General features: G+C 35.9%; 1 protein-coding gene across 1 annotated transcript in view; it reads left to right on the top strand.

Moving 5' to 3' along the window:
- LOC127865159 (uncharacterized) overlaps positions 1 to 12,029 on the top strand; it is a 31,861-nt gene that overhangs the window by 2,399 nt on the left and 17,433 nt on the right. The window contains exons 2-6 of the mRNA XM_052405067.1: positions 7,952 to 8,101; positions 8,716 to 8,935; positions 9,919 to 10,075; positions 10,833 to 11,004; positions 11,377 to 11,547. Of these exons, the coding sequence (XP_052261027.1) occupies positions 7,952 to 8,101; positions 8,716 to 8,935; positions 9,919 to 10,075; positions 10,833 to 11,004; positions 11,377 to 11,547 (870 nt within the window). The remainder of the gene's footprint in view (positions 1 to 7,951; positions 8,102 to 8,715; positions 8,936 to 9,918; positions 10,076 to 10,832; positions 11,005 to 11,376; positions 11,548 to 12,029) is intronic.

Raw genomic sequence — 12,029 nt, 5'->3', positions numbered from 1 at the left:
AATTAATATCGTAATATTTATTGATAGCGCAAGCATATATAAGAACTTTTCTTTTGAGGCATTTTTTTAATAGTGTTTGCTTTTTAAGGAAATGTATATATGCTAACGATGGAAAACATCACACAAGTATAACTAGTGCGCTAGTAAATGAATTTGATACTTTACAATGTTTCATAATATATAACATATTTACTATTTGTTAACAATTGTTTAACGAATTGAGAAGGCGTGTTTGATTCATTACTAAACAGTTAAAGCTCCTTTAAAATGTTATGTGTCCGTTATGTTAACGCATTGAAGAGTTATGTACATGACTTGTTACTGAATTTGTCATTCGTCAGTGTTTGTAATAATTTAAATCTGGTGATTTTAAATCTAAGCATTTTCCCATATGTCAAACTCATAAACTCAAACTGTAATGTCAATCCAAATGTCAAATCATAACTGTTACATGATGACATTATTGACTGTTACTTTCCAATTCAATTTGTTAATGATGCATTCTGTAATATTAATGATGCCGTTCACAATTTTCTAAAGTTTAAAAAGCAGTGCAAAATTTCTGATTAATGTGATGATGTAAATCGTCTAGCTGCTGTAGAAGTGCATGTAAAACGCACTACTGCACTATATAATCTTGCCTATTATATATTATTATGCAAGCGTTTCTTGATTGTTATATTTGTTCATCTAGATTCCCTGTATCAGTCATATATCTTTTGAATGCAGAATGCCGGATTTCCAATTAATGTTGAAACCTGAAACCGAAATATATCAAAGTAATACAATATGTTGTATGGCTTTTAATCTACGAGACGTAGGTTCTCAATATAATGCAACATCCATATGATATATATAAGAAATGAAACTCCAGTATCATAATGAGTATATAATTGTGCGATATTCATTTATTTAATGCAAATGACCTATTCATATGATCCAAACTATTGCAAAAAAGGGGATTAAGACATATGTACAGGCTAATCAGGGACGACACTTTCCTTTTCTATGGCAATGTTCGATATAAAGGGAGTCTCTTCTAAACCGAAATCAAGTCTCAGCGGTAAGTGCCGTCCTATATTAGCCTGTGCGGACTGCTAATCAAGTCTCAGCGATAAGTTCCGTCCTACATTAGCCTATGCAGTCTGAAGGAAATCTCTTCTAAACCAAAATCAAGTCTCAGCGATAAGTGCCGTCCTACATTAGCCTATGCGGACTGCTAATCAAGTCTCAGCGATAAGTTCCGTCCTATATTAGCCTGTGCAGACTGAAGGAAGTCTCTTCTTAACGAAAATCAAGTCTCAGCGGTAAATGCCGTCCTACATTAGCCTGTGCGGACTGCTTATCAAGTATCAGCGGTAAGTGCCTTCCTATATTAGCCTGTGTGGACTGTGGATCTGTTCTGGAGGTTTCCAAAATACAAATTTATTATTTTTTGTAAATATATTCCTCAAATATTGATAAAAGTTTCATTTAGAATTTTTCTTAAAGCTTACTACCTGAATGCGAAAGAGCTCTAAGTAGCACTTTACTGCACTTAGAACCTTTTCGCACTAAAAAATATATTTAATTTCACTTTGAGCTTTAGGACAAATTTCTATTTTACTTTTTATTTGATTGCCTGGAACTAAGATATTTTAATACATGATGGGCACGGGTGTTGCGATACAAAATATACAAAAAAGTCATTTTGTGAAAAAATGTCAGTTTCGTTTCGCCGTTTCGCTTTCACCCCTCGATAGGAACTAATCACTGGGTTGCTAGGGTGCCATCCTAGGATTGTCATGTTACTATTAGGAAGTACATGATATGTCAATTACTTTGCCTTTATTTTGTTGTTTAGACATGGAGTGTTTAATGAAATGTTTTACTTTTCTTGAGCATGTTTTTATTCAGTATAAAAAGTCAATGAACTCTTCATTGTTGCTAAATATACAATGCACTTGAAAATAGGCTTTATGCTGATTGAAATTAAAAACAAAAAAACAACTTAAGCATCAGTATCTGTTCTTTCTGAGCAAAAGTGGCATTTATTGTTAGTGAAGAAGATACATTTTCAAGAATAAACATCAGAACTATAAATGTTTTTTAGAATGTGAGCATTTTATCCAGTAATCTCATAGTACCAATTTTTTGGATAGAAATCCAATAGCATTATTAAAAAATTTGCAATCCCTTGTTCCGAAATAAAAATCTTTAACAAATACGCGGAGTAATTCATTTAAACAAACAGAAAATGCATTCTGAAACCCTTAATAGGAGTCCTGCAATCATTTGTAATCAATAACTTATGTTTTAAAAATCATTGGTTCATGCTACCAATTGTATAATATTGCAACCAACCCCTGAATAATGTAAATATGCCATGATGTTGGAATAACATATATCCCGATCAGACTAGAATATTTAATATACCCATTGTCTGTTATAAAAAAAAGTAACATAGGTTGCAACTCAAATTTCACTTTGTTTAAACTTTTTATAATTGTAAATTATCAACTGGTAGGAGAGAAACATACATATATGTTTGTTCTCCCTTTCTTCTGTTTGAATCACATTCTGAAGAAGTACATGCAGGGCTCAACATTAACCTAAAAACCAACTTGCCCTGCCGGGCAAGTACTTAGAAAATCTACTTGCCCTGAATGTAAAGCCACTTGCCCAAACATGAAATATCGGATTAACTGTAAACCTCATATTTTTAAATAAAGATCAAAATGATACACCACAAAACTTTTTTTATTTTTGCACATTTAACAAAATGATTTCAGCAATTAAAGTCTAATTAAAGTCTAAATGAAATGCTCTTTGTTCTTTTTTGCACTTGCCCGGGCGGACAACTACATTATAAAATAACTTGCCCGGACCCAACTTTTATTTGCCAGGGGCAATAGGACAACCGTTAATGTTGAGCCCTGACATGTATTTGAACTTAAAGCGGGTATATACGATTTTTTATATGTGTTTAATTGTAATATATTGATAAAATATGTTACAATAACACAAAATAGGCAAGAAAAATTATACATTAAAGCCGAATTTCATATAATGCAGCAAAGACAAATTTGCGCCTCGAGCGGATAGTAACGTACGTATTTTCCTACAATAACCGAAGCATTTGTCTTTGTATTATAAACCGTTAAACTACGAGAGGTGTTCCAGAAGTTCGTGGATTTTCGCTATAACTTATTAGTTTGCTGGTAAAAGTCAATGAAACTTACATATTATACAAACCAAATATCACGGACTTTATATATAAGCTAAAAATGCATGAATTCCATAAAGCGCGTTTGAAACGCTTTGCCATAGAGACCTCAGTAACGACATGCGGCGCACGCGTGTATTTTATTATAAGTATGAGGGTTACGCGAATTTAAATTTGGTTTAAATGTCGTCATCTGACTTTTGTCTTCATAGTCCTTAAAGTTAAATTACTGTAAATAGTATTTTAATAATTCTCTGATTATACTCCTTTAATTGACGTTTCGGCATAATGCCTTTATCAAAACATAGAGAATAATAGGTTAGTGTTGATTATAGATCAGGTTTATCATGCGAGGCTTAGAAAACAAAAAGCACGAGCCTTGGCGAGTGCTTTTTCGTTTTCGTGCCGAGCATGATAAACCTGATCTATAATCAACACTAACCTATTATTCTATTTATCCCACTTTTTTATTCAGTAAACCTTTTTATTTTAACAAAATTAGTTTTCATGAGTGTTTGTCGTACTTTGATAATGACTGTAGTGTAACCAAGATCAGTGTATTACTCCGCGTTCCAAAAATAACCGCTGATCAAATTGTCATTTAAAATAATCAGAATATCGTTCTGTGACAAAGAATCGTGCGTTACTAATAACAATTTTATTCATATTGAATTGCAAATCTAAAAGTTTTATAACATTAATATAACATTTAGTTGTTCAATACAAGGAACTACATTTGTATACAACGTAGCCTAACACCACACACAATTCACTTTCGATGTTCAAACTATCAACTAGAACACGAGGTGCAAAACATTTGCTTCTTTGTTGTAATATGTGGTTATTTCGTGACGAAATAACAATAACAACTTGGATTTAATCTAATTATTCACATTAAAATTTTGAATGTGGAAAGTGGCACCAAAGAATTGTGAGGCAAAGTTGTTCAAACGAGAGAAAGACATTTGCTGGTGAAGTGACTGGGTGGGACGAAAATCAAGATCAACTTGTTCAACGGTAGACAGTGGTTGTGTAGGCTGCATTTCGACCATAGTTTCAGTGCATGAAGGTGAACAAGAGGAAGCTGTTTGTTTGTTACATTTACTGGACTGAGCAAGAATGTTGGAACACTTTTGCTGCTGTTCAACAGATATGGTGGAATAATTGGTTATGGACTGGACATTTTTGTGCCCTGTTATGGCCATGATTTCAGTGGGTGGAATGTTTGCATATCGAAGTTTTTGGACCAGGAATTTGCGAACTGAGTGGTTGGTTATTCTCTTGTGCTCGGGAAAGCCGGCGTCTTTTGCCATGGCCTTCAGCATCTGACCCAGCTTGTTGACACCCAATTGTTGACGCAAGAACCACTGGGATGCAGTGTCAATTGTGCGTGTTGCCAGGTAGAAAGGGTGCTGATCTGAAGAAAAATCAGATGGACGCATATTCGAGTACAGCTTGTAAATTAACACGGGAATTCTTGGTCCAGAAGTGCCGAACATCTTGGGAGACACTTTTCTTATGTCAGCGATGTTCTCTCCTGTGCGCGTTTTCGTTTGCCGCTCGTTTAACTCGAGATACTCGACACCATTCGAGTCTACACGGAGGCGGACGTCTCCCCACCTAACAAAATACAAGAATCTTAATTTAATGTCAGATATGAACAATAATGAAATACAGCATTTAAGTTGAAGCGGATGTACTTAGTGAATGGGGTGAAAAAATAATGAGAAAAATTGATACATATTCTGTGTGTTTGTGTGTAAAAATGTTTCTTACCGCAAATTGTATTGCTCCGTTGTACCTCGCAAGCCAAAATGAAGGCAGTTGTTCAACCAGACTGTATTTAACAAGGCTTTCGGAGACTCCGTGCCAAGGATCCCCTTCTCCCAGAGCAGATCGATGTCGGTATCACTCAGCGGATGGGCCTCCCTAGGACGGTTTCCCATACCCTAAATTGGTGATTTATATTTATTATACTGTTTCATTTAACTTTTCGACTATATTTTTTAATTTAAATTTATTTTTTGAGTATTCTATCTTTCGTAGGCTTACAGTATTACTTTTAATGTAACTTTTAGACTTTTATTTATTAACTGCAACTTTATGTCGACAGGGTATTAGTTTCGTACAGACTACACTTGGGATTTTTTCCCAATTTTGTCATAAATGATACGTTTTCTGTTGAATATGTTATTTTTGCCAAATTTCTTTTAGTTATAACCGTTCATCTCAATTTTACCTGTTTCTTAAGACTTTTTTTCTTTGCATTGTAGGTGTCCCTTGTGAGTGCAAATTGGGCTCCAGTCCCTGTCATGACTGAACATCCATAGCGATGTCGTTTCAGGTACCTGTCAACACTAGCAATGATGCCACGGAGGGAGCTTGGTTCAAAATCTGTGCCATTTGACTTTTTAAGGGACAACAGGAAAGTGGCCAAATACTCATCAAGAAGAGTTGGTTCTATGTGGTGGATTTCTTTTGATTCAGCTTTTGACATAAGAAACCTTTTAAATTTGTTTATGTCAGACAAGGTCTTCGATACAGTCTTTTTATTTTCATTTTGGATAATGAAATCACCAACATCAGTGAGGTTAACATCTAAGAACTCTTTATTCTCATGCAGATCTAAAGTTGGGGGGGAAGACATTGCTACTGGATGGTGCGTTACTACTGGGGCTGGTTTCATTCTCAATGGTCAATTCAATTTCATTTGTGAACAAAATAGATGGATCAAACCCATATTGTTCCTGGAACTGGCTTAGTGTTAATTCCACTTCAGTTGCTTGTTGCTCATGTTCATTATTTATTTCATCCCAAGTTAATGAGAAATCGACTTTGTCAAATTCGTCAGACATTTTGAGGGGTTTACGATTTCGCAGACGATTGTGTTCTATAGTCAAAGGGGAGCAACTCGAACTGACTTCTTCAAAGGGGAGCAACAACAACAGAACCTATTTGCAACATAGTGTTAAATTTACATAATACTAGAGGTTTTAATAAAAATAAATGACAAAAAACACGGTTTTTTGCTACTTTTATTTGTTTTAAGGTCATTAAGATTGACAAACATTTGAGATTGTTTTTATTATTGATGCACTTGGCAAATACAGGCGACGAGGTGCGTGGGAAAAAGTAGTCCCGGTTCGGCAGTTGATGACGTCATTTCGTGCCATTGATTATAGCCTTGCCGTTGATTATAGATGAAATTTAATCAACGGGGCTTTAATCAACCGATTTCGGTGTAAAAGTGGGATAAAATGGAAATAATATGTTAACTACATTTTTACGTCTTTTGACTGCACAATTTAAATAACAAAGAAAAATGTTTTTAAACGTCAAATGACGTTGTACATGATGACGTCATAAATGGCGTTATATAAAATGGCGCCAAAAAATGTAAAAATTCGCCAAAAATGAAATGACGTTAAACACTTACATATTACAACGACTGATTCGGGGTTAAATTTCCCGGGTACATTTTAGTATATTTACCGTACCCGGGATACATGTAAGTATACTTAAGAGTACCCGGGGTACATGTACGTAGTACCCGAGCTGACAATGAACAATCGAGCGATACTGGAAGGTGCAACATCTCTCACGCCCCCTAGCATCGCCTTTAGCAGTATTCAATTCTCAACAGAAAAGTGCTGGAGTCATTGATCCCGAGGGACAAGAAAAACAATTGATTAATGTTCGAAATAAATAATTTGATTAATGACAATTCTATTATTTAAGCCAGTCACAGGAAAAGCGCAGTCAAATCAGTATCCAATTAAATTATTTGTTATTGTCAGAAAAACGCTTTTAAGCAAACAGTTTTCAAGCGACTGCAGGCTGATCTAGATCCAAACTGGCCACAATCGCATTACTGTCTCTTTTACTGTGACACAGTTCATTTAACTTTAAAATGATAAAAAGTACTAACACTAAGAAAGAGTATACAAACAAGTAAAGAGTTTGAAATCAATGTTGAATTTCAGGACAGCTTGGTGATCTGCAAATCCCCGATGAAATGTTGATATCGGGTATCATAGTCATTCAATAGGTCGCAAAATGCTCGAATACAATTTATAAAGCACAATGTGATCATATTGATAACTAAAAATACCAGTATGCCAGTTTTGCCGTGTCAAGCTGTTACGATCCAGAAAGTCCTTCATTCACATCGAATATATATTCTTCGAATTCCAACTATTGTTGTCATAAGCGGAGATTTAGTGAATAAATAATTCATATATCCTAAATGACAGCATCTAAATAGCGAAACAAGCCAATTTATGCAGTAAGAAAGTTTTGAATCGAGACTCTCATGGGGGCGGCCATTGTTGAATGTTGAAACACGAACGACAACTCTGCTAGGAGAATCAACGAGCAATCTCCTACGCAGTGGCGTATGCCCAAGGGAAGTAACTGAAAAATCGAGTTATCTCAATCGGACTGGCTCGGTCTTTTACATAGGGCGCCATTGTGATTTTTTTTTTGGATGGTATGATACCTTGGACGCTGCTAAATCATCGTCAATTAAGATAAAGTGTTTATGCCGACGCGGTTGAACTTCTGCCTTCAGAACTTGTGATCATAGTGACTTACTTATGAATTAAGCAGAAGCGGAAGCATAAGCTACATTCTGCATGTAATAAGCCAAGGCATTTAATAAGTACATGTACAACATACCCACTGCGCGTATTTTTTCGATGCTCTGTGAGTGACTATAGTTAACAGATGTGTTGGTTTTCACCGCAGTTGAGCGCGGTGCAGACGGTGCGCGCGTGTTGAACTGGTACCACCGTCAGTTTACGGAAGCTGCGCACGAGCGCTACTGCGCAGATGATGCGCAGAACAAGCGTCTCCATGGCAACCTAGCTGATTTCTTCGCGGGAACATGGGCCAATGGTAGTATTGAGCATAATTAGTATATGTATGGACAGTTAGTCGTTATATCACAAGTATGCAAACATGAAAATATCCGTTGATTTTTCAATCAGGCGCAATTTGCTATTTGAGTCTTTGATAATTTTTTATCCTCCAATATAGAAGTATAATGAGGAACATTATCGTATTCATGAGTTTTTAAACGTTTCTTTATTTTTGAATTGCCGGAACTCATTTTTAAATAGAGAATTTTAATATTGGTTTTATACATTCACTCCCTGCAATATCGAAATTTTCACCGAAAATACATGTTAACAAATTCTTGTGCTAGCTCGCGAGTATCTAAAAACGTATCGCTGTATAAAAAAAACGGATTTAATGCATGTGCATACAGTGTGGTCCCAGATGAACCTGTGCAGTCTACACATGCTAATCAGGAACGACACTTTCCGTTTTAAGGTATTTTTTTTAAAGGAAGACTCTTCTTAGCGAAAATTCAGTTAAGGCGGATATTGCCGTCCCGGATTAGCATCTGCTGACTGCAGAGGCTAATCTGGAAGACACGTTACGCACATGCATAAAGGCCAGTTATTCGAGAACGATGCTAAAATAAGCTTTGAAGTGTTTTATGCCAGGAAGAAAAAGGCCGTACTCGAACGCTAAAGGCGAGCGTATAGAAGAGGACCGCTATGTGACCTCACAGTCCCTTCGCTTCGGAGAGGATGACTACAACATTCGGGCTCTCAACAATCTGCCCTATCACCGCATGCACGCGGGTAACGTTGACCTTCTCAAGAAGGAGTGTCTCGCCAACGTGCACTTCTGCGTTGCTAAGTTACACCCACTTCCTGTTGAGTAAGTTTTATGGTTAAGAAATGTCACATCGTATGTTATATTACTCACTTAAATTGTTACGACCTTAAACTCTTTCATTGGTTTTAGTTGTCGTTTACTGTCATTGTTACCACTGTAATTATCGTATGCGGACTTAGCTACCTGATGTAATTGTAGGCTGATAATATGACTTTTTTACCTGTTTAAATACACGTTAAAGTGAGACTGTACGATTTTGTCGAATATTAATGAATTTATATAAAATGTGTAAACAACTTATTATACATATATTTCAATCTAAATTAGAATAAAAGTGAAGAAGAACATGTGTCGAAAAATGCGAAAAAAGTAAGATATTTAATTCTGAAATCGAAAATGTCTGTACAGTCGAATTCGCCAGCATGTTTATCTTGCATGTACGGTGTGAATCTAAATTTAGTTTTAGTGCAGATTTGTTCATACGACAAAAGACACAATTTTGTTTTACGGATCATTTTAATTTCCAGCAACGATATCCATTCGTACGGCACACGAACACTAACTCCAATCCTAATAAAAAGACGAATGCTGCGGTTATTGTAGGAAAATATGTACGAATTACCCTCGTCACAATCGGCTCGGGGCGCTTATTTGTCTTGGCTGCATTTTATGAAATTCGTCTTCAATGTATAATTTTTCTTGCCTATTTTGTGTTATTGTAACATATTTTATCAATATATAACAATTCAACACATATAAAAATCGTGCAATCTCACTTTAATATAGATTGTTTGAGTTTCTTATGTGAACATTATATATAGCTCTTAACAAATAAGTAAGTAAACTTTGCTCGGTAACATTTTTAGCTTTTCGTTAAAAAAACATCTGAAGATAGATAATAGTATCTGTTTTAACTGTCAAAAAAACAAAAACAAGACACAGTTTACTGTCTATTAACACTGGAAGATGAGCCAAACACGTCTTAAATGTATGTAATTCACGCATGTTTCTCGCGGCTCTCCCAGGTCGCTCCTCGACGACTTCACGGCGGCCAAAGCGGCGTTCCCCGGGGAACCCTTGATCAAGTGCATTCTGGAGGCGCTTCTGCTCTCCCGGAAAAGTCTGCAAACGGATCCGTTTCAGTTCGTGCCTCAGCTACTAGGACGCCTGGAGGACAACGAGGTTTGAAGCCGGGCTCATATGAGCCTGGTTATAAGAAAACTGGTCTTAATGCACGTGCAAAAAGTTTTGTCCCAGATATGCCTGTGCAATCAACACAGTATTGTCAGGGACGACACTTTTCGCCGAAACTGGATTTGCGTTAAGAAGAGACTTCTTTGGAACGAACAATTCAATGTAAGCGGAAAGTGTTGTCCCTGATTAGCCTGTGCTAACAGTGCAGGCTAATCTGGGACGACACTTTCCGCACATGCATTAAGCTCATTTTTACAGAACAAGACGCATATTTATTAACATACATCAAGATAAAACAAGAATACAAAATCATGTTTTCGGTGGGAATGGATTAACAGTTCATTGAATAAGAGATCTGCAAGTCAAATATCGTATTTACTTAAGAACCTCGTGCATACAAGTTGAAACCTTTCATTAACCAGAAATAATCAAAATATGCGGTTTGGTTTTATAAAACTGTATACAAACGTTTTACAATGAAAATCACCGAAAATGTTTACTAAAAAGTTCTTCGTGAATTGAGCCGCTTCATGCGAAAATTGGTCTTATGCCTCATGTGGTTAGCGAAGGCCCAGACCAGCCTGCGCATGAATTCAGTCGGGTCAGGAGCTACCCTGTCTGCTAATGACATCACGAAAACTCGCGTGACTTGATAGCGGACAGGTTAGCTCCTGACCAGACTGCGTAATTGGCATACGACCTATATTCGCATGACGCGGCTAAATCGGAGTTATTTTTGTTTCAGACAACAGCCGAGTTCAAACGGTGCTTACGTGAGTACAGCTCTAAAGTGTGGTTCGAGCCCGATGTCAACATCCTGGAACGTCCCGGTGGTCAGCTGCTTCACAGCATCCACGTGCACGCGTCCAAAATTGACATGATGACGATTGTGTCATGTGGAAGTTACGTAATCACAGGTGCATTACGTTTTGCGGAACTTTATACAATAGTTGCTGCTTCGTTTTTACAAAACTGAATTTACGTTTTTGTTTTGTTTAGTTCTTTTCCACGCATAAACATTGTAAGAGTGTTTCTTTTGTTACAGTTTTAAATTTTGTTTATCAACATATATAAGCGAAATCGAGGCCAAATATTGCCCTAGCGTTGAAACAATAATTGCACGTGAGCAGTCCTTATTAACCGTTTAATGGTGTGCCAAAAATTGAAATAATTCACAGTCATATACAGAAACGAAACCAAAATAAATTGGTTATAACTTGTTATAAAACGGAGAACTCTTTACAAGATCTTCACATATCGAGAAATTATTAACGCTTTACATTCATTAGTCTGCCAGGGTTTGAAAGAGATCAAAATCTGGAACATCAAGGTCGACCCTCCGCGGTTGCTTCGCAACGTGACGGGTAAAGGTCGGTGCAAAAAGGTGGCGATTTGTCATGGCGACGAATGGGTTGCCATGGAAGTGGATAGCGTAATCAAGGTAGAAACACTCAAAACAGGTGAGCATTTCCAATTAAACATTACACAATATTGAAATAAGTATTTTTAAATATTAAATTTTTAAATTGTATATGTACACATGTTAATTTGTTTTTGAAACTTTATTAAATAAACATATGTGTTCTTATTATAAATCATCACTTTACAAAGATTTAAGACACTAAAACAACATCAAACAAGACAATACCTCCACTATTATAGTTTGCGTTTCAACATCCCATTATTATTTAACAGTGTTTGTGGTTACTAACTAATTTGCTGGAAGACGTTATGATATTGCTATGCAACTGTAATCCAATTAAAATCGCAATCTTATGAAATATTTGTAATATTTAAATTTTCACTTTAACTTATTTAATAATTTTAATTAATCATAATTAATAAAGTTTTAATTAATTTCAATTAACAAAATTTTAAAATAATTATTGCATATTGTTTAAAATAACTAATGCATATTGTTTAAAATAACTATTGCATATTG

This window comes from Dreissena polymorpha, chromosome 1 (genome assembly GCF_020536995.1).
Source record: "Dreissena polymorpha isolate Duluth1 chromosome 1, UMN_Dpol_1.0, whole genome shotgun sequence".
Classification (NCBI taxonomy): Eukaryota; Metazoa; Mollusca; class Bivalvia; order Myida; family Dreissenidae; genus Dreissena; species Dreissena polymorpha.
Note: the sequence above shows the minus strand (reverse complement) of the source record. Positions and strands in the feature narration are given on the sequence as shown.